General features: G+C 34.4%; 2 protein-coding genes across 23 annotated transcripts in view; both read left to right on the top strand.

Annotated features, from left to right (window-relative positions):
• Positions 1-3970, top strand: part of LOC131463863 (ankyrin-1-like) — a 103495-nt gene extending 99525 nt beyond the window's left edge. For all 22 annotated transcript variants that reach the window (XM_058635929.1, XM_058635931.1, XM_058635924.1 and 19 more), the window contains one exon: positions 232-3970. In XM_058635929.1, the coding sequence (XP_058491912.1) occupies positions 232-285 (54 nt within the window). In that variant the 3' untranslated portion in view covers positions 286-3970. The remainder of the gene's footprint in view (positions 1-231) is intronic.
• A 915-nt stretch (positions 3971-4885) lies between these two features.
• On the top strand, positions 4886-8240 carry LOC131463865 (eukaryotic translation initiation factor 4E-binding protein 1-like). The gene is made up of 3 exons (XM_058635950.1): positions 4886-5322; positions 6673-6861; positions 7659-8240. Exons 1-3 carry the CDS (start codon positions 5187-5189, stop codon positions 7688-7690), a joined length of 357 nt encoding a protein of 118 aa, XP_058491933.1. The 5' UTR covers positions 4886-5186; the 3' UTR covers positions 7691-8240.
• The last annotated feature ends 16922 nt before the right edge of the window (positions 8241-25162 follow it).

Raw genomic sequence — 25162 nt, forward strand, 5'->3', positions numbered from 1 at the left:
TGCTTCTGAATGTTAAACCATTTTGCTTGGATGCTTTTACAGAACTAAATGTTAGAATGAGACATTAGTGATTAACGAGGATCATTGTAGCCCAGGTCCCTTTTTAAAGAATGGACATATTTGTCTTGTGTAAAAATACTTGCACCAAATGACCGCAGCCCGCATGCGTGTGTGTGTGTGACGTTTTGCTCCGACGTGCGCTGACTCTGCGTTTTTTTTGTTTCTCTACAGAGTTCTCCGCAGGATTCAACCCCCTCACCAAAACCATCCTATATGGACACATGACCAGAAGCAACTCATAAGGAAGAAGAACACGTTAAAAAACAGAAGCAGAAGGGCAGAAATGAACAGCTACAACTTAATGACAACCATGGCGGCTAAGCCGGCTATCAGCACACACCAGAAGAGAAAGGATATGGATTTACTTGTAGTTTTTATTACTTTTTTTTAAAGAAAACATGGGAAAAACATATATATATATATACATATATATATAAAATAACTAGGCTAGAAGCATGATTTCATATAAAACAAAAACCAAACACAGACAAAAAAAACAAAAAAAACTAGCAACCAAAACGTGCTTCCTGTTATCTGTGTCAGCATGAGTGACTGCTGCCGCATGGCCTGTCTTTAACTACAAATACCGAGGGAATGCAGGGGGTGGGTTAAAGGGGCGGGGAGGGATGGGGAGGAGACACCGCTGTATGGGACAGGCATGCACTGTAAGGTTTGGTCAATCACTGGCCACTTTTCTAAATCGACAGGGGAAATGTACCTGTGAAACATGAAAAAAAAAGAAGACTAAAATATCGAGGATTACATAATCTCTAGGCAACATGTTATCCCCCCAACCCCACCTGCCCGCATTCTTCAAAGCATCACAGACTTGTTTTGAATCCGTCCCAGTGCTCTCAAAGTCCAGTAAAGCTACAAATATCACCCAATAATATTGGTGTTGTACATAATAGTGTATGCACTGAAATGCTCTACGTGACTGTGTTACATGTGTTGTTGATGTAACAAGATCCCCAAGCGACGCCACTGATGCTGCTGTTTCAGTTACATAAGAAACCCCCCCCCCGTTTGGTTCATTTGGTCTGAACCTATGTATTATTCTATATATCTTGAGATCTTTGTGGGTTACAAGAACATGCAAAATGTCGTGTCTCTGCCTGTTTTTAGCATCAGATTTCTGTGTGTCCAGCTGTTTGTTTCTCTGTGCTTTCATCATTTGCTTTAGACATGTAAAAGTGTAAAGGGACGGCTTTAAATCGCTCACTGCGGGGGGTTTTGTGACGGACCTGTCTCGAGATATATGCTAAATGACAGATTAGCCTACTCTGCCATCCTAATCCTCCACCTTTTCATCCACAGTCTGTGATAATCCGTTGTCTGTCTTAAATCCCGACACCTCTCATCGCTCCATGTTGCCCCGTACCGCCCTACCTCCACCTCCAACCCCTCCCCCCTTTCAGTCAGCCTCTCAGAGTAGATGTAGCAGTCCTGTCCACCTCCTACCAGAGGTACCAGGATACAAATTCACCTTTGTAGCAGTGTCTCTATATCCTCTTTGTGCAGTATCTGATGCCACCGCCCAGTGGGGTGCACTTATAGACCATCTCACCACCACTAGAAAGTGTCACTTGATGTGGGTGAAGTGGCTGAAAAATGCTGGTAATAATGTAGCACTGGTTGGACTGGGTAAAAAAAAGAGAATCAGCTGGAGAAAGGAGGAATGTTGTGTCGCGGGTCAAGGATGTGTTGAGCTTTGATGTTTGTCTCCTTGGTAACTCTTGGTAAAGTGTAGCAAAGACAGTCAGTCACCAATCACTGTGATGAGAAACTGTAATACTGACCCGCAACTGTGAGCCTGACCCTTCCTGAAGTGTGTCTCTTGTCTCACTCCTTTCTTCCCTGGCACATCTTTTGTTTTTTTTGTTTTTTTTGTCACGTCTTAACTGTTCTTCAAAAGAAGCAATAACTGCTTACAAAAGATAGGCTCGTTTGTGTGACTGTGGCTGAGTGTGTTTTCGTGTGACGGGGGGGCGGGGTTTAGGATCATAGTTCATGTTCTTCCGAAGCTCGGGCTTCAGATCTGATTTCACACAGGTTTGAGCCTCACTACACTCAGAAATGATGTCAGCACATTAGCATCTGATATTTTTACCACTTTTTCCTCTTTTGGAATAAGAAAACTTACGTTTGAGTTGTGCAAAAAAGCTGGTCTCCCATCTGCAAAGTGCCCAGTGTCTGTTTTCATGTGGTGTAGTTTTAAAAATCTTAATAACATTCATATGCACCTTGAAATAAATCCTATTGGGTGTGTGTGTGAGTGTGTGAGCGCATGTGTGTGAGATTTTACTATCATGTATTCAGTCCTGTATCATGGGACATATCAATGTTGTGATAATATCACAGAAAGCTATATTGCAAATGAACAAAGAGCAGCAGCTCTCACGTTACACATGTAATTCACGTCTTTTTTCTTCTTTTTTTTAAAAACAGAAACTTAATTTACCTCAAAAAGCGAAACCATCTCACGTGATATCAGTCACACACGCATTTCCTTTTCAAACGTTTCAGTAAACGTTGATTGATATGTTATTTAAGACAATGTAAGTCGCCAAACTTTTGCAATAAGCACCTGTCAATAAGTGTTTAGTTTCGGCTCCACGGCCAGAGATGACGAATGTAAAGTCTTGGTATACTGTAAGTCTCGTTATAAGGTTGTGTTGGCTTTGTACTTTAGTAGATCATAGGGTGTTTCACTCAGTATCTGCTCTTGATCGTCAAAAACATGTCATTTCATTCTCATTTCATAACAAACATACATAAGAGGAAAGATGTGAAGATGTGTTTCTTGCCATTTTAACAAATATCCATTCACACGTATTATTTCTATTATATTACTATTTTTTTAAGAGTCATAAAAAGGTTGGATGTCAGTAATATTTTGACATATTGCCCCACATGTCATATGGTTTGCTCTCTAAGGGCTCATGATTATGATAGGCTTGCATTGGTTTCTGATGAAAGGGCCTGTTTTATAAATCCACTGCTGATGTCAGGGTTTTAGAGTGAGGAGGTGTGGGACGGGAAGGGGCTCTGCATGGTGAAAAGACAGACGAGGGGAAAGCACTCTGAAGCCGTATGGAGTGACGCGTGGTTGCTCCTTCAACAAGATGACAAGCATTTTTACTCAACACACAGCCACACTCAACAACTCTTGATCTCAAAACGTGAGACCGAGCCACTTCCGAGGCTTCCACGTGGCGACGGTTTCAAATCAGTTTTGAATGGAGGAATCCACACAAACAAGGGCGAGCAGAGGAAGGAGCGGTTCCACGAAAAATAAACAATACCGAGCTCTGCTCTGAGGGACTACTGAGTCGACGCCATGCACCACGTCCATGCAAAAATATTAACTGTTGCAAAAACTAGAGAACACATGTATATTCCTTTAGAATGGATTGAAGACATTATTAACGCAATAGCATATTACTCAATACTAAGGAATGCAACTGCGTACATGCACAGAAAATGTTTTTAACATAAAAGGATATGTATATATACACATATATACACACATATATGTGTATGTATATGAGAAATATATTAAAAAATATATATATTTACTTAGAATGCTATGCACCCTTACTTGTCAAATGGGATTCTAGTTATGTTATGGATGTACTTTTAGCATCATACAGCTGTAGCTACCAAGAGACTGTTGAGTTCTGAGTAATGCCTGCAAACCAAGGGATAAATTGGGTTCTTGTGGGTATTTTAACCTGATTTTTTGTTTTGCTTTTTTTTTTTTTTTTTAAATGTTATGGAGAGTTGATCATGAATTTAAAATACACATATAAGAGCCTTTTAATCCCAATCAAATCTGAGGACATCTATTGACAATTTACTCTGTACACCAGCTCAACATTTACAAAAATTAATAAAGAAATGAAATGTCCTTGTGTACTGTGTGTGTATAATTTTGATCATATTGTACTTGTGAACAATCCAAATGTGATTTATAGTTTTATCACTTTTTTAAAACTTGTATTCAACCCAATTCCCAAGTCAGGCAGCAGCATAAATAAAAAAATGAAATAAAGTTACAAACATGAAAGACAACAGAAAATAAACATTTAAAGAATTTACTTAATAGTTGTATAGCTAGTTCAGCTGAAACTGTAATATTGAATTTCATTATGAATTATACAACATGCTGAACTGCCCAAGGCCTTAAACAATGGTGCCACCAGGTGGGGGCCAGGGGGGATGCAGCATTAACCCGGGGCAAATTACAGTATGGAACTGCCCTCACTATGGAACATTTTTAAAACATTTTAAAACACTTTTAAAGACCCACCTATTATTTAGCCTTCACTTTGGGATGAGAACATTTTATTCATACATATCTTACTAGACTTTTCCTGCCACTTTACTATTTTACTTTTTTTTCTTTTTCTTTACCATGGTGTGTTTTAACTGTGTTTCATGTTCTTATGTTGTACCCTTTACCCTGTAAAGGTCAGTCCTGGTTGTTTTCAAATTTGCTATAGTAATAAAGCCAGTAATTGCACTATATCAGTGATTAAGCAAAAGGAAATCAAAAATGAATATGATAAAATAACACACAGACAACTGTAATAGAAACACTAAACATGCTCATATATATCATTTTACATTAAATATTCAGATAAACATAGGTATTATTACAACAAACATATTGAGCATTATATTTACAATACAATTTAACTGTTACTTTTCCTGCACAATATAATAATACATGAATTGCATCACCAATGACAACTGCACAGGGATTCAGTACCAGTAGGGGGCAGACTGTGTCTCTCTGCAGTCTGGTCTGCTCTGCTCTGTGTGTGTGCAGTTTGATTGCAGAGCCTGACTGTGGACGACGTGAGTGATCGTATGTGTGTGTGCGCGCTCAGGTGCTTTTAACAAAGAGCCCGCACATACTGTGTGAATGTGTCACTGCGTGTTGTGATGTCAGACACCACCTTCCATGGTTTGCACTTGTGAAAAATAGAGATATTTATTCGTCTGTGGCTGTTTTGCTAAAAACAGACACGGTGCAGCTCTGTCCTCGCGCTCTCTGTCTTGTCAGATGTTGTTTAGTAGTGTTTAGTGAGCTAGTTTCAGCCTGATATACTTGAGACAAGATGTCCACTGACTGCCAGAAGACCACTGCCAAGGCCATCCCGTCGACCAGGAGGGTGACAGTCAACGACGCGGAGCACATGCCCCACGACTACTCTACCACTCCCGGGGGAACCCTGTTTAGCACCACCCCGGGCGGTACGTTTACAGCTGCTATTCCATTCGTTTGTGTGTTTATTGCATTTACAGAACAGGTGTGGCGAACATCCACGGTCACACGTGAATTGTCCTCATGCCAACTCCACGAGGTCGCGTACGCGGTCTCTACCACTCCGTCAAACACCACCGTGCTCCGCCCCAGCTAACTGCTAACACGGGATAAGCTATTTTGTTGTTGTCAGGAGGTCTGGACAGGAAGTTGTTGTGGGGGCTGTTATTTTGAAGGCTTGAGTGAAATGGGAAGTGAGGTGTGTGTGCAAAAAGTTGGTTGACTTTGTCTAAAAATAAACCATCACATTGCGGTGTTCTGCACATCTGTTAAATGTGAGATCTCATTTATCCCAAATTTTTGCCCTAACACACCTCACTTCCTCTTTCACTCTGGCCTTCAAAATAATAGCCCTTTGGCCAAAACAGTTTCCTGTCTAAACCTCTTGACAACAACAAAATAGCTCACACACTGGTTAGCATTTGTTTTTTTCTTGTAAACAGTGGAGGAGGAATACTGACCCTGAAGCTTAATGTCATAATTACACAGCACACAGGAGTGATTTCATCAGCTGATCTTGTGATGTTTATTTATTGACAACAAATATACAGAACAGCAGATATGCACTGCTTGTATATAACAAATACTGTTACAGTAATGGGTAACTGGAAAATATAAAAATACAACCAAAAAACAGCATAAAATCGTATAAAATATTGAGAAAAGAACAGAAATAATAAACAAACAAAAAAAGTTAGGATAAACACTTGTCACCCTACATTTATGTATAGGAGACAAAGATTAACAAGATTTACAACAAAATCAAAAATATTTTCATCAGACTTAAAATATGTAATAACATTTTTGCAACTAATTTATTACACAATTACATGTTATATTACATGATTACATGTTAATTATATGATTTGTCAGATGAGACCAAAGTCACCAGAAAGTCATAGTTTATGTTGTCCAAAACCGCACCAAAATGTCAAGGTTTAGTATGTTGTCCAACGTCGAAATCTACTCAAGTAAAAGTAAAATTGAGTTTATTCATAATGTACTTTGTAACAGTTGTTTTTTTTGTCCTGTGTGGTGCAGAAAGGGAGATCTCAAACTTGTTGTTTTTTATTAAAGGAACACTTAACAATTTACATTGCAACAACAAAACAAAACATGCCAATATTTATAAGGGAATAAAGAATAAAGAAAGAAATATTATTGCATTCATTCACATTAAGCAAGACTGAGGATGCCGAGCAACTCGTGCAAGAATGAACCTCAGTGCTTCACTTTGTCTGATGCTTATTTTCCTCTTTTCCTGCCTCTTTACACGACAGGTACCAGGATCATCTACGACCGAAGATTCCTGCTGGAGTGTCGCGGCTCTCCAGTCGCCAGGACTCCTCCTCGAGGTCTGCCCAACATTCCAGGGGTGACCAGTCCTCCCTCCAAAGTAGCCTGTGAGAAAGCCTCTCATGGAGAACTACTGAACAACAACACCACTGCACCTGACAGCAGCAACACAGGTATGTTGACACATCAGACATAAAACACAGGGAGACATTTAAATGTCTTTACACATGCTCTGGCTGTAGACTTTAGCAGAGCTTTATTTTTGGCAGACTGGTAGTGACATTGTTTCACATGGTCATATTTTTGATAAAATGCTTTAATTTAAATGTTGATCTACGCTGTGTTTTTTGCCTGTTGTGCTGCAGCGTGTGCTGACGCACATACAGGGTTCAGTAGGGACCAAAGCAGGTGAACATCACTGGAAAGACACCTGTTTAAACAAACCTGTACAGCAGTGATATGTTCACCATTGAACAACATGTTGTTCACAAACAGCGGTGTCTTAGCTATTTTCTACCTGCAGGAGTCTGTTCTTCTTTTGCTCTAAACGTAAGTCAGGAATATTATTTATTTTACTGACAGTGACCTTTTTAAAAAACAATTGTCCATTGTGCAGCTCTGTTATCTAAGCCCATGGTTCTCTAACTGTGGTACTCGAGCTTCCTCTGGTGGTACTTGGAGGAAAATCAGAAATACTGTACACCGGGGTATGAGATCAGAGTGGAGCTGAGGATTTTTGACCGGGGTATATAGAAAATTAAACAAATTATCTTATTGGGAATAAATCTGCATCCTATTTACACCACTGTACTATAATGTTGGTGATAATGTTGTTACTTTGAGAGCTCAATATTTTCTCAGGTGATACAATCTGTTCCAGGACTCAATATTTGCATAACGCAATAACTAAAAAGATGCTGAAACAAAGTCAAATCCTATTTGTGACACTTTTTTTAATGTTTCTTTTAAGGTGATGACGCACAGTTTGAAATGGATATCTAGGTGAAGCTCGGATGGGCATTAACATGTCGGACCAACATGATGCTGTGAAGAACAGTAAACGAGCACCTTCCCTTTTCCCCCGTCATTCATCCCACGACGATACAGGTTTTGCCTTCTGTGTCCACAGTGTCCTCCAGTCTGTCCTCGTCAGTGTCATTTAATTGTCTGGCCCTGATCGAAACTGTAACAAAGCTTTTTCTGCCTCTGAGTTTAAACCATAAGACGAAAGTGTGCCTTCCTGTAGTGGCTAAAAGTTTGAAATAACACCAGGAAGTACAGCCTCATCCCTTAACTACTGAGAAGATCCAATTTTCTGAGTTTTTAAGCATTCCAGAGAAGTCTGTCACTCCGATGTGCTTTATTTTCACATATTTGCGCCATCACGGCTCTTTGATTATGTTAAAATGACTCTATAAGTTCCTGTATGAGTTGGATCATTCTCTCAATTGTCATGCAGAGAATGTAAGACAGGAATTTTGTGAATGAAATTTTGAAGCAAATTTTCTCACAGTTATAATAAATAAAGCAAACACCATCAAAACAAATAAAACCTTGTCATGTATTATTCCATATATGTTGATTGAGGGTCACTAGTGATGTTGTGGTTGTGTATTATTCAAATAAAATAACAGTCCACTTACATTATGGGTTTGTTTTTGTTTCACTGGTTAGAATACACATTTCTCTTACACAGTGCCACCTGAGTGAAGCAAATACATCTATTATTATTTCATTGAATTTATAAGCACAAATGTATGCCTTTGAATGTGTACATTTGGTAACAAGAAAAAAAAAAAGGATTTTGCCACCATTGATTGTTTTAGCAACACAAACGACCAAACGGTTTGATCATTTCTCAAGCGGCTTATTGGAACATATCTAGAAAATAGCTGATATGAAGTAATAGACAGGAAAACATTTTTCAAAATGTGAAAAAAGTCATGTCGTCCAAAATGGGGGGAAAAAAGAGGCATTCCGCAGTATATCGTCCAACATGTGGAAAAAAAGACATCATAAACTGTGACTTTTTTGTCACATTTTGGACGACATACTAACCTATGACTTTTTCATCATATTTCGGACGACATATTATAGTATGACTTTTTGTCACATTTTGGACGACATACTAACCTATGACTTTTTGTCACATTTTGAATTGCATACTAACCTATGATTTTTTTTTCACATTTTGGACGACATACTAACCTATGACTTTTTTTTTCACATTTTGGACGACATACTAACCTATGACTTTTTTCATCATATTTCGGGCGACATATTATATTATGACTTTTTGTCACATTTTGGACGACATACTAACCTATGACTTTTTGTCACATTTTGGACGACATACTAACCTATGACTTTTTTCATCATATTTCGGGCGACATATTATATTATGACTTTTTGTCACATTTTGGACGACATACTAACCTATGACTTTTTTCATCATATTTCGGGCGACATATTATAGTATGACTTTTTGTCACATTTTGGACGACATACTAACCTATGACTTTTTGTCACATTTTGAATGGCATACTAACCTATGATTTTTTTTTCACATTTTGGACGACATACTAACCTATGACTTTTTTTTTCACATTTTGGACGACATACTAACCTATGACTTTTTTCATCATATTTCGGGCGACATATTATATTATGACTTTTTGTCACATTTTGGACGACATACTAACCTATGACTTTTTTCATCATATTTCGGGCGACATATTATATTATGACTTTTTGTCACATTTTGGACGACATACTAACCTATGACTTTTTTCATCATATTTCGGGCGACATATTATATTATGACTTTTTGTCACATTTTGGACGACATACTAACCTATGACTTTTTGTCACATTTTGGACGACATACTAACCTATGACTTTTTTGTCACGTTTTGGACGACATACTAACCTATGCCTTTTTTATCACATTTTGGACGACATACTATAGTATGACTTTTTTATCACATTTTGGATGACATACTATAGTATGACTTTTTTGTCACATTTTGGACTACATACTAACCTATGACTTTTTTTTTCAGATTTTGGACGACATACTATAGTATGACTTTTTTTTTCAGATTTTGGACGACATACTAACCTATGACTTTTTTGTCACATTTTGGATGACATACTAACCTATGACTTTTTTTGTCACATTTTGGACGACATACTTAACCTATGACTTTTTGTCACATTTTGGACGACATACTATAGTATGACTTCTTTTCAGATTTTGGACGACATACTAACCTATGACTTTTTTTTTCACATTTTGGACGACATACTAACCTATGACTTTTTTCATCATATTTCGGGCGACATATTATATTATGACTTTTTGTCACATTTTGGACGACATACTAACCTATGACTTTTTGTCACATTTTGGACGACATACTAACCTATGACTTTTTTCATCATATTTCGGGCGACATATTATATTATGACTTTTTGTCACATTTTGGACGACATACTAACCTATGACTTTTTTCATCATATTTCGGGCGACATATTATAGTATGACTTTTTGTCACATTTTGGACGACATACTAACCTATGACTTTTTGTCACATTTTGAATGGCATACTAACCTATGATTTTTTTTTCACATTTTGGACGACATACTAACCTATGACTTTTTTTTTCACATTTTGGACGACATACTAACCTATGACTTTTTTCATCATATTTCGGGCGACATATTATATTATGACTTTTTGTCACATTTTGGACGACATACTAACCTATGACTTTTTTCATCATATTTCGGGCGACATATTATATTATGACTTTTTGTCACATTTTGGACGACATACTAACCTATGACTTTTTTCATCATATTTCGGGCGACATATTATATTATGACTTTTTGTCACATTTTGGACGACATACTAACCTATGACTTTTTGTCACATTTTGGACGACATACTAACCTATGACTTTTTTGTCACGTTTTGGACGACATACTAACCTATGCCTTTTTTATCACATTTTGGACGACATACTATAGTATGACTTTTTTATCACATTTTGGATGACATACTATAGTATGACTTTTTTGTCACATTTTGGACTACATACTAACCTATGACTTTTTTTTTCAGATTTTGGACGACATACTATAGTATGACTTTTTTTTTCAGATTTTGGACGACATACTAACCTATGACTTTTTTGTCACATTTTGGACAACATACTAACCTATGACTTTTTTGTCACATTTTGGACGACATACTAACCTATGACTTTTTTTTCACATTTTGGACGACATACTAACCTATGACTTTTTTGTCACATTTTGGACAACATACTAACCTATGACTTTTTTTTCAGATTTTGGACGACATACTATATAGTATGACTTTTTTTTCAGATTTTGGACAACATACTAACCTATGACTTTTTTTTCACATTTTGGACGACATACTAACCTATGACTTTTTTGTCACATTTTGGACGACATACTATAGTATGACTTTTTTTTCAGATTTTGGACGACATACTAACCTATGACTTTTTTGTCACATTTTGGACGACATACTAACCTATGACTTTTTTGTCACATTTTGGACGACATACTAACCTATGACTTTTTTTTCACATTTTGGACGACATACTAACCTATGACTTTTTTGTAACATTTTGGACGACATCCTATAGTATGACTTTTTTGTCACATTTTGGACGACATACTAATCTATGACTTTTTGTCACATTTTGGACGACATACTAACCTATGACTTTTTTTTCACATTTTGGACGACATTCTAACCTATGACTTTTTTGTCACATTTTGGACGACATACTAACCTATGACTTTTTTTTCACATTTCGGACGACATACTATAGTATGACTTTTTTTTCAGATTTTGGACGACATACTAACCTATGACTTTTTTTTCACATTTTGGACGACATACTAACCTATGACTTTTTGTCACATTTTGAATGGCATACTAACCTATGATTTTTTTTTCACATTTTGGACGACATACTAACCTATGACTTTTTTTTTCACATTTTGGACGACATACTTTAGTATGACTTTTTGTCACATTTTGGACGGCATACTAACCTATGACTTTTTCGTCACATTTTGGACGACATACTAACCTATGACTTTTTTGTCACATTTTGGACCACATACTAAAGTATGACTTTTTTGTCACATTTTGGACGACATACTAACCTATGACTTTTTTTTATCACATTTTGGACGACATACTATAGTATGACTTTTTTTTCAGATGTTGGACGACATACTTACCTATGACTTTTTTGTCACATTTTGGACGACATACTAACCTATGACTTTTTTTTCACATTTTGGACGACATCCTATAGTATGACTTTTTTTTCACATTTTGGACGACATACTAACCTATGACTTTTTTTTCACATTCTGGACGACATTCTAACCTATGACTTTTTTTTCACATTTTGGACGACATACTAACCTATGACTTTTTTATCATATTTTGGACGACATACTATAGTATGACTTTTTTTTCACATTTTGGACGACATTCTAACCTATGACTTTTTTGTCACATTTTGGACGACATACTAACCTATGACTTTTTTGTCACATTTTGGACGACATACTAACCTATGACTTTTTTGTCACATTTTGGACGACATCCTATAGTATGACTTTTTTGTCACATTTTGAATGGCATACTAACCTATGATTTTTTTTTCACATTTTGGAGGACATACTAATCTATGACTTTTTTGTCACATTTTGGACGACATACTATAGTATGACTTTTTTTTCACATTTTGGACGACATACTAACCTATGACTTTTTTTTCACATTTTGGACGACATACTAACCTATGACTTTTTTGTCACATTTTGGACGACATACTAACCTATGACTTTTTTGTCACATTTTGGACGACATACTAACCTATGACTTTTTTTTCACATTTTGGACGACATACTAACCTATGACTTTTTTTTCACATTTTGGACGACATTCTAACCTATGACTTTTTTGTCACATTTTGGACGACATACTAACCTATGACTTTTTTTTCAGATTTTGGACGACATACTAACCTATGACTTTTTTTTCACATTTTGGACGACATACTATAGTATGACTTTTTTTTCACATTTTGGACGACATACTAACCTATGACTTTTTTTTCACATTCTGGACGACATTCTAACCTATGACTTTTTTTTCACATTTTGGACGACATACTAACCTATGACTTTTTTATCATATTTTGGACGACATACTATAGTATGACTTTTTTTTCACATTTTGGACGACATTCTAACCTATGACTTTTTTGTCACATTTTGGACGACATAGTAACCTATGACTTTTTTGTCACATTTTGGACGACATACTAACCTATGACTTTTTTGTCACATTTTGGACGACATCCTATAGTATGACTTTTTTGTCACATTTTGAATGGCATACTAACCTATGATTTTTTTTTCACATTTTGGACGACATACTAATCTATGACTTTTTTGTCACATTTTGGACGACATACTATAGTATGACTTTTTTTTCACATTTTTGACGACATACTAACCTATGACTTTTTTATCATATTTTGGACGACATACTATAGTATGACTTTTTTTTTCACATTTTGGACGACATACTAACCTATGACTTTTTTTTCACATTTTGGACGACATACTAACCTATGACTTTTTTGTCACATTTTGAATGGCATACTAACCTATGATTTTTTTTTCACATTTTGGACGACATACTAATCTATGACTTTTTTTCACATTTTGGACGACATACTAACCTATGACTTTTTTTTCACATTTTGGACGACATTCTAACCTCTGACTTTTTTGTCACATTTTGGACGACATACTATAGTATGACTTTTTTTTCAGATTTTGGACGACATACTAACCTATGACTTTTTTTTCACATTTTGGACGACATACTAACCTATGACTTTTTTGTCACATTTTGGACGACATACTAACCTATGACTTTTTTGTCACATTTTGGACGACATACTAACCTATGACTTTTTTTTCACATTTTGGACGACATACTAACCTATGACTTTTTTTTCACATTTTGGACGACATACTAACCTATGACTTTTTTTTCACATTTTGGACGACATACTAACCTATGACTTTTTTGTCACATTTTGGACGACATACTAACCTATGACTTTTATGTCACATTTTGGACGACATACTATAGTATGACTTTTTTTTCAGATTTTGGACCACATACTAACCTATGACTTTTTTTTCACATTTTGGACGACATACTAACCTATGACTTTTTTTTCACATTTCGGACGACATACTATAGTATGACTTTTTTTTCAGATTTTGGACGACATACTAACCTATGACTTTTTTTTCAGATTTTGGACGACATACTAACCTATGACTTTTTGTCACATTTTGAATGGCATACTAACCTATGATTTTTTTTTCACATTTTGGACGACATACTAACCTATGACTTTTTTTTTCACATTTTGGACGACATACTTTAGTATGACTTTTTGTCACATTTTGGACGGCATACTAACCTATGACTTTTTTGTCACATTTTGGACGACATACTAACCTATGACTTTTTTGTCACATTTTGGACCACATACTAAAGTATGACTTTTTTGTCACATTTTGGACGACATACTAACCTATGACTTTTTTTTATCACATTTTGGACGACATACTATAGTATGACTTTTTTTTCAGATGTTGGACGACATACTAACCTATGACTTTTTTGTCACATTTTGGACGACATCCTATAGTATGACTTTTTTGTCACATTTTGAATGGCATACTAACCTATGATTTTTTTTTCACATTTTGGACGACATACTAACCTATGACTTTTTTTTCACATTTTGGACGACATTCTAACCTATGACTTTTTTGTCACATTTTGGACGACATACTAACCTATGACTTTTTTTTCACATTTCGGACGATATACTATAGTATGACTTTTTTTTCAGATTTTGGACGACATACTAACCTATGACTTTTTTTTCAGATTTTGGACGACATACTATAGTATGACTTTTTTTTCACATTTTGGACGACATACTAACCTATGACTTTTTTTTCACATTTTGGACGACATACTAACCTTTGACTTTTTTGTCACATTTTGAATGGCATACTAACCTATGATTTTTTTTTCACATTTTGGACGACATACTAACCTATGACTTTTTTTTCACATTTTGGACGACATTCTAACCTATGACTTTTTTGTCACATTTTGGACGACATACTATAGTATGACTTTTTTTTCAGATTTTGGACGACATACTAACCTATGACTTTTTTTTCACATTTTGGACGACATACTAACCTATGACTTTTTTGTCACATTTTGGACGACATACTAACCTATGACTTTTTGTCACATTTTGAATGGCATACTAACCTATGATTTTTTTTTCACATTTTGGACGACATACTAACCTATGACTTTTTTTTTCACATTTTGGACGACATACTTTAGTATGACTTTTTTATCACATTTTGGACGACATACTATAGTATGACTTTTTTTGTCACATTTTGGACTACATACTATAGTATGACTTTTTTGTCACATTTTGGACTACATACTAACCTATGACTTTTTTTTTCAGATTTTGGACGACATACTAACCTATGAGTTTTTGTCACATTTTGGACGGCATACTAACCTATGACTTTTTTGTCACATTTTGGACGACATACTATAGTATGACTTTTTTTTCAGATTTTGGACGACATACTAACCTATGACTTTTTTTTTCAGATTTTGGACGACATACTAACCTATGACTTTTTTGTCATATTTTGGACGACATACTATAGTATGACTTTTTGTCACATTTTGGACGGCATACTAACCTATGACTTTTTTGTGACATTTTGGACGACATACTATAGTATGACTCTTTTGTGACATTTTGGACGACATACTAACCTATGACTTTTTTGTCATATTTTGGACGACATACTAACCTATGACTTTTTGTCACATTTTGGACGGCATACTAACCTATGACTTTTTTGTCACATTTTGGACGACATACTAACCTATGACTTTTTTGTCACATTTTGGACCACATACTAAAGTATGACTTTTTTGTCACATTTTGGACGACATACTAACCTATGACTTTTTTTTATCACATTTTGGACGACATACTATAGTATGACTTTTTTTTCAGATGTTGGACGACATACTAACCTATGACTTTTTTGTCACATTTTGGACGACATACTAACCTATGACTTTTTTGTCACATTTTGGACGACATCCTATAGTATGACTTTTTTGTCACATTTTGAATGGCATACTAACCTATGATTTTTTTTTCACATTTTGGACGACATACTAATCTATGACTTTTTTTCACATTTTGGGACGACATACTAACCTATGATTTTTTTTCACATTTTGGACGACATACTTACCTATGACTTTTTTGTCACATTTTGGACGACATACTAACCTATGACTTTTTTTTCACATTTTGGACGACATACTATAGTATGACTTTTTTTTCACATTTTGGACGACATACTAACCTATGACTTTTTTTTCACATTCTGGACGACATTCTAACCTATGACTTTTTTGTCACATTTTGGACGACATACTAACCTATGACTTTTTTTTCACATTTTGGACGACATACTAACCTATGACTTTTTTATCATATTTTGGACGACATACTATAGTATGACTTTTTTTTCACATTTTGGACGACATACTAACCTATGACTTTTTTGTCACATTTTGGACGACATACTAACCTATGACTTTTTTTTTCACATTTTGGACGACATACTAACCTATGACCTTTTTTTCACATTTTGGACAACATACTAACCTATGACTTTTTTGTCACATTTTGGACGACATACTAACCTATGACTTTTTTTTCACATTTTGGACGACATACTAACCTATGACTTTTTTGTCACATTTTGGACAACATACTAACCTATGACTTTTTTTTCAGATTTTGGACGACATACTATATAGTATGACTTTTTTTTCAGATTTTGGACAACATACTAACCTATGACTTTTTTTTCACATTTTGGACGACATACTAACCTATGACTTTTTTGTCACATTTTGGACGACATACTATAGTATGACTTTTTTTTCAGATTTTGGACGACATACTAACCTATGACTTTTTTGTCACATTTTGGACGACATACTAACCTATGACTTTTTTGTCACATTTTGGACGACATACTAACCTATGACTTTTTTTTCACATTTTGGACGACATACTAACCTATGACTTTTTTGTCACATTTTGGACGACATCCTATAGTATGACTTTTTTGTCACATTTTGGACGACATACTAACCTATGACTTTTTTTTCACATTTTGGACGACATTCTAACCTCTGACTTTTTTGTCACATTTTGGACGACATACTATAGTATGACTTTTTTTTCAGATTTTGGACGACATACTAACCTATGACTTTTTTTTCACATTTTGGACGACATACTAACCTATGACTTTTTTGTCACATTTTGGACGACATACTAACCTATGACTTTTTTGTCACATTTTGGACGACATACTAACCTATGACTTTTTTTTCACATTTTGGACGACATACTAACCTATGACTTTTTTTTCACATTTTGGACGACATACTAACCTATGACTTTTTTTTCACATTTTGGACGACATACTAACCTATGACTTTTTTGTCACATTTTGGACGACATACTAACCTATGACTTTTATGTCACATTTTGGACGACATACTATAGTATGACTTTTTTTTCAGATTTTGGACCACATACTAACCTATGACTTTTTTTTCACATTTTGGACGACATACTAACCTATGACTTTTTTTTCACATTTCGGACGACATACTATAGTATGACTTTTTTTTCAGATTTTGGACGACATACTAACCTATGACTTTTTTTTCAGATTTTGGACGACATACTAACCTTTGACTTTTTGTCACATTTTGAATGGCATACTAACCTATGATTTTTTTTTCACATTTTGGACGACATACTAACCTATGACTTTTTTTTTCACATTTTGGACGACATACTTTAGTATGACTTTTTGTCACATTTTGGACGGCATACTAACCTATGACTTTTTTGTCACATTTTGGACGACATACTAACCTATGACTTTTTTGTCACATTTTGGACCACATACTAAAGTATGACTTTTTTGTCACATTTTGGACGACATACTAACCTATGACTTTTTTTTATCACATTTTGGACGACATACTATAGTATGACTTTTTTTTCAGATGTTGGACGACATACTAACCTATGACTTTTTTGTCACATTTTGGACGACATCCTATAGTATGACTTTTTTGTCACATTTTGAATGGCATACTAACCTATGATTTTTTTTTCACATTTTGGACGACATACTAACCTATGACTTTTTTTTCACATTTTGGACGACATTCTAACCTATGACTTTTTTGTCACATTTTGGACGACATACTAACCTATGACTTTTTTTTCACATTTCGGACGATATACTATAGTATGACTTTTTTTTCAGATTTTGGACGACATACTAACCTATGACTTTTTTTTCAGATTTTGGACGACATACTATAGTATGACTTTTTTTTCACATTTTGGACGACATACTAACCTATGACTTTTTTTTCACATTTTGGACGACATACTAACCTTTGACTTTTTTGTCACATTTTGAATGGCATACTAACCTATGATTTTTTTTTCACATTTTGGACGACATACTAACCTATGACTTTTTTTTCACATTTTGGACGACATTCTAACCTATGACTTTTTTGTCACATTTTGGACGACATACTATAGTATGACTTTTTTTTCAGATTTTGGACGACATACTAACCTATGACTTTTTTTTCACATTTTGGACGACATACTAACCTATGACTTTTTTGTCACATTTTGGACGACATACTAACCTATGACTTTTTGTCACATTTTGAATGGCATACTAACCTATGATTTTTTTTTCACATTTTGGACGACATACTAACCTATGACTTTTTTTTTCACATTTTGGACGACATACTTTAGTATGACTTTTTTATCACATTTTGGACGACATACTATAGTATGACTTTTTTGTCACATTTTGGACTACATACTATAGTATGACTTTTTTGTCACATTTTGGACTACATACTAACCTATGACTTTTTTTTTCAGATTTTGGACGACATACTATCCTATGAGTTTTTGTCACATTTTGGACGGCATACTAACCTATGACTTTTTTGTCACATTTTGGACGACATACTATAGTATGACTTTTTTTTCAGATTTTGGACGACATACTAACCTATGACTTTTTTTTTCAGATTTTGGACGACATACTAACCTATGACTTTTTTGTCATATTTTGGACGACATACTATAGTATGACTTTTTGTCACATTTTGGACGGCATACTAACCTATGACTTTTTTGTGACATTTTGGACGACATACTATAGTATGACTCTTTTGTGACATTTTGGACGACATACTAACCTATGACTTTTTTGTCATATTTTGGACGACATACTAACCTATGACTTTTTGTCACATTTTGGACGGCATACTAACCTATGACTTTTTTGTCACATTTTGGACGACATACTAACCTATGACTTTTTTGTCACATTTTGGACCACATACTAAAGTATGACTTTTTTGTCACATTTTGGACGACATACTAACCTATGACTTTTTTTTATCACATTTTGGACGACATACTATAGTATGACTTTTTTTTCAGATGTTGGACGACATACTAACCTATGACTTTTTTGTCACATTTTGGACGACATACTAACCTATGACTTTTTTGTCACATTTTGGACGACATCCTATAGTATGACTTTTTTGTCACATTTTGAATGGCATACTAACCTATGATTTTTTTTTCACATTTTGGACGACATACTAATCTATGACTTTTTTTCACATTTTGGGACGACATACTAACCTATGATTTTTTTTCACATTTTGGACGACATACTTACCTATGACTTTTTTGTCACATTTTGGACGACATACTAACCTATGACTTTTTTTTCACATTTTGGACGACATACTATAGTATGACTTTTTTTTCACATTTTGGACGACATACTAACCTATGACTTTTTTTTCACATTCTGGACGACATTCTAACCTATGACTTTTTTGTCACATTTTGGACGACATACTAACCTATGACTTTTTTTTCACATTTTGGACGACATACTAACCTATGACTTTTTTATCATATTTTGGACGACATACTATAGTATGACTTTTTTTTCACATTTTGGACGACATACTAACCTATGACTTTTTTGTCACATTTTGGACGACATACTAACCTATGACTTTTTTTTTCACATTTTGGACGACATACTAACCTATGACCTTTTTTTCACATTTTGGACAACATACTAACCTATGACTTTTTTGTCACATTTTGGACGACATACTAACCTATGACTTTTTTTTCACATTTTGGACGACATACTAACCTATGACTTTTTTGTCACATTTTGGACAACATACTAACCTATGACTTTTTTTTCAGATTTTGGACGACATACTATATAGTATGACTTTTTTTTCAGATTTTGGACAACATACTAACCTATGACTTTTTTTTCACATTTTGGACGACATACTAACCTATGACTTTTTTGTCACATTTTGGACGACATACTATAGTATGACTTTTTTTTCAGATTTTGGACGACATACTAACCTATGACTTTTTTGTCACATTTTGGACGACATACTAACCTATGACTTTTTTGTCACATTTTGGACGACATACTAATCTATGACTTTTTTTCACATTTTGGACGACATACTAACCTACGACTTTTTTTTCAAATTTTTGACGACATTCTAACCTATGACTTTTTTGTCACATTTTGGACGACATACTAACCTATGACTTTTTGTCACATTTTGAATGGCATACTAACCTATGATTTTTTTTTCACATTTTGGACGACATACTAACCTATGACTTTTTTTTTCACATTTTGGACGACATACTTTAGTATGACTTTTTGTCACATTTTGGACGGCATACTAACCTATGACTTTTTCGTCACATTTTGGACGACATACTAACCTATGACTTTTTTGTCACATTTTGGACCACATACTAAAGTATGACTTTTTTGTCACATTTTGGACGACATACTAACCTATGACTTTTTTTTATCACATTTTGGACGACATACTATAGTATGACTTTTTTTTCAGATGTTGGACGACATACTTACCTATGACTTTTTTGTCACATTTTGGACGACATACTAACCTATGACTTTTTTTTCACATTTTGGACGACATACTATAGTATGACTTTTTTTTCACATTTTGGACGACATACTAACCTATGACTTTTTGTCACATTTTGAATGGCATACTAACCTATGACTTTTTTTTTCACATTTTGGACGACATACTTTAGTATGACTTTTTGTCACATTTTGGACGGCATACTAACCTATGACTTTTTCGTCACATTTTGGACGACATACTAACCTATGACTTTTTTGTCACATTTTGGACGACATACTAACCTATGACTTTTTTGTCACATTTTGGACGACATCCTATAGTATGACTTTTTTTTCACATTTTTGACGACATACTAACCTATGACTTTTTTATCATATTTTGGACGACATACTATAGTATGACTTTTTTTTCACATTTTGGACGACATACTAACCTATGACTTTTTTTTCACATTTTGGACGACATACTAACCTATGACTTTTTTGTCACATTTTGAATGGCATACTAACCTATGATTTTTTTTTCACATTTTGGACGACATACTAATCTATGACTTTTTTTCACATTTTGGACGACATACTAACCTATGACTTTTTTTTCACATTTTGGACGACATTCTAACCTCTGACTTTTTTTTCAGATTTTGGACGACATACTAACCTATGACTTTTTTTTCACATTTTGGACGACATACTAACGTATGACTTTTTTGTCACATTTTGGACGACATACTAACCTATGACTTTTTTGTCACATTTTGGACGACATACTAACCTATGACTTTTTTTTCACATTTTGGACGACATACTATAGTATGACTTTTTTTTCACATTTTGGACGACATACTAACCTATGACTTTTTGTCACATTTTGAATGGCATACTAACCTATGACTTTTTTTTTCACATTTTGGACGACATACTTTAGTATGACTTTTTGTCACATTTTGGACGGCATACTAACCTATGACTTTTTCGTCACATTTTGGACGACATACTAACCTATGACTTTTTTGTCACATTTTGGACCACATACTAAAGTATGACTTTTTTGTCACATTTTGGACGACATACTAACCTATGACTTTTTTTTATCACATTTTGGACGACATACTATAGTATGACTTTTTTTTCAGATGTTGGACGACATACTTACCTATGACTTTTTTGTCACATTTTGGACGACATACTAACCTATGACTTTTTTTTCACATTTTGGACGACATACTATAGTATGACTTTTTTTTCACATTTTGGACGACATACTAACCTATGACTTTTTTTTCACATTCTGGACGACATTCTAACCTATGACTTTTTTTTCACATTTTGGACGACATACTAACCTATGTATTTTTTATCATATTTTGGACGACATACTATAGTATGACTTTTTTTTCACATTTTGGACGACATTCTAACCTATGACTTTTTTGTCACATTTTGGACGACATACTAACCTATGACTTTTTTGTCACATTTTGGACGACATACTAACCTATGACTTTTTTGTCACATTTTGGACGACATCCTATAGTATGACTTTTTTTTCACATTTTTGACGACATACTAACCTATGACTTTTTTATCATATTTTGGACGACATACTATAGTATGACTTTTTTTTCACATTTTGGACGACATACTAACCTATGACTTTTTTTTCACATTTTGGACGACATACTAACCTATGACTTTTTTGTCACATTTTGAATGGCATACTAACCTATGATTTTTTTTTCACATTTTGGACGACATACTAATCTATGACTTTTTTTCACATTTTGGACGACATACTAACCTATGACTTTTTTTTCACATTTTGGACGACATTCTAACCTCTGACTTTTTTTTCAGATTTTGGACGACATACTAACCTATGACTTTTTTTTCACATTTTGGACGACATACTAACGTATGACTTTTTTGTCACATTTTGGACGACATACTAACCTATGACTTTTTTGTCACATTTTGGACGACATACTAACCTATGACTTTTTTTTCACATTTTGGACGACATACTATAGTATGACTTTTTTTTCACATTTTGGACGACATACTAACCTATGACTTTTTTTTCACATTTTGGACGACATACTAACCTATGACTTTTTTGTCACATTTTGGACGACATACTATAGTATGACTTTTTTTCAGATTTTGGACGACATACTAACCTATGACTTTTTTGTCACATTTTGGACGACATACTATAGTATGACTTTTTTTTCACATTTTGGACAACATACTAACCTATGACTTTTTTGTCACATTTTGGACGACATACTAACCTATGACTTTTTTTGTCACATTTTGGACGACATACTAACCTATGACTTTTTTGTCACATTTTGGACGACATACTATAGTATGACTTTTTTGTCACATTTTGGACGACATACTAACCTATGACTTTTTTTTCACATTTTGGACGACATACTAACGTATGACTTTTTTGTCACATTTTGGACGACATACTAACCTATGACTTTTTTGTCACATTTTGGACGACATACTAACCTATGACTTTTTTTTCACATTTTGGACGACATACTATAGTATGACTTTTTTTTCACATTTTGGACGACATACTAACCTATGACTTTTTTTTCACATTTTGGACGACATACTAACCTATGACTTTTTTGTCACATTTTGGACGACATACTATAGTATGACTTTTTTTCAGATTTTGGACGACATACTAACCTATGACTTTTTTGTCACATTTTGGACGACATACTAACCTATGACTTTTTTGTCACATTTTGGACGACATACTAACCTATGACTTTTTTGTCACATTTTGGACGACATACTATAGTATGACTTTTTTTTCACATTTTGGACAACATACTAACCTATGACTTTTTTGTCACATTTTGGACGACATACTAACCTATGACTTTTTTTGTCACATTTTGGACGACATACTAACCTATGACTTTTTTGTCACATTTTGGACGACATACTATAGTATGACTTTTTTGTCACATTTTGGACGACATACTAACCTATGACTTTTTTGTCACATTTTGGACGACATACTAACCTATGCCTTTTTTATCACATTTTGGACGACATACTATTGTATGACTTTTTTGTCACATTTTGGACGACATACTATTGTATGACTTTTTTATCATATTTTGGACGACATACTATAGTATGACTTTTTTTTCACATTTTGGACAACATACTAACCTATGACTTTTTTTTCACATTTTGGACAACATACTAACCTATGACTTTTTTGTCACATTTTGGACGACATACTAACCTATGACTTTTTTTGTCACATTTTGGACGACATACTTAACCTATGACTTTTTTTGTCACATTTTGGACGACATACTTAACCTATGACTTTTTGTCACATTTTGGACGACATACTATAGTATGACTTTTTTTCAGATTTTGGACGACATACTTACCTATGACTTTTTTGTCATATTTTGGACGACATACTATAGTATGACTTTTTTTTCAGATTTTGGACGACATACTAACCTATGACTTTTTTTTTCAGATTTTGGACGACATACTAACCTATGACTTTTTTGTCACATTTTGGACGAAATACTAACCTATGACTTTTTTTTGTCACATTTTGGACGACATACTAACCTATGACTTTTTTGTCACATTTTGGACCACATACTAAAGTATGACTTTTTTGTCAGATTTTGGACGACATACTAACCTATGACTTTTTTGTCACATTTTGGACGACATCCTATAGTGTGACTTTTTTGTCACATTTTGAATGGCATACTAACCTATGATTTTTTTTTCACATTTTGGACGACATACTAATCTATGACTTTCTTTCACATTTTGGGACGACATACTAACCTATGACTTTTTTTTCACATTTTGGACGACATACTAACCTATGACTTTTTTTTCACATTTTGGACGACATACTATAGTATGACTTTTTTTTCACATTTTGGACGACATACTAACCTATGACTTTTTTGTCACATTTTGGACGACATACTATAGTATGACTTTTTTTTCAGATTTTGGACGACATACTAACCTATGACTTTTTTTTCACATTTTGGACGACATACTAACCTATGACTTTTTTGTCACATTTTGGACCACATACTAACCTATGACTTTTTTGTCACATTTTG

Source organism: Solea solea, chromosome 8 (assembly GCF_958295425.1).
Source record: "Solea solea chromosome 8, fSolSol10.1, whole genome shotgun sequence".
Taxonomy (NCBI): Eukaryota; Metazoa; Chordata; class Actinopteri; order Pleuronectiformes; family Soleidae; genus Solea; species Solea solea.

Excerpts from the sequence above, each read along its gene's own strand:
- LOC131463865 (XM_058635950.1), top strand. The coding sequence starts at position 5,187 with ATGTCCACTGACTGCCAGAAGACCACTGCCAAGGCCATCCCGTCGACC. Across the intron at positions 5,323-6,672 it reads GTTTAGCACCACCCCGGGCG|GTACCAGGATCATCTACGAC; the intron begins GTACGTTTACAG and ends TTTACACGACAG. Across the intron at positions 6,862-7,658 it reads ACCTGACAGCAGCAACACAG|GTGATGACGCACAGTTTGAA; the intron begins GTATGTTGACAC and ends GTTTCTTTTAAG.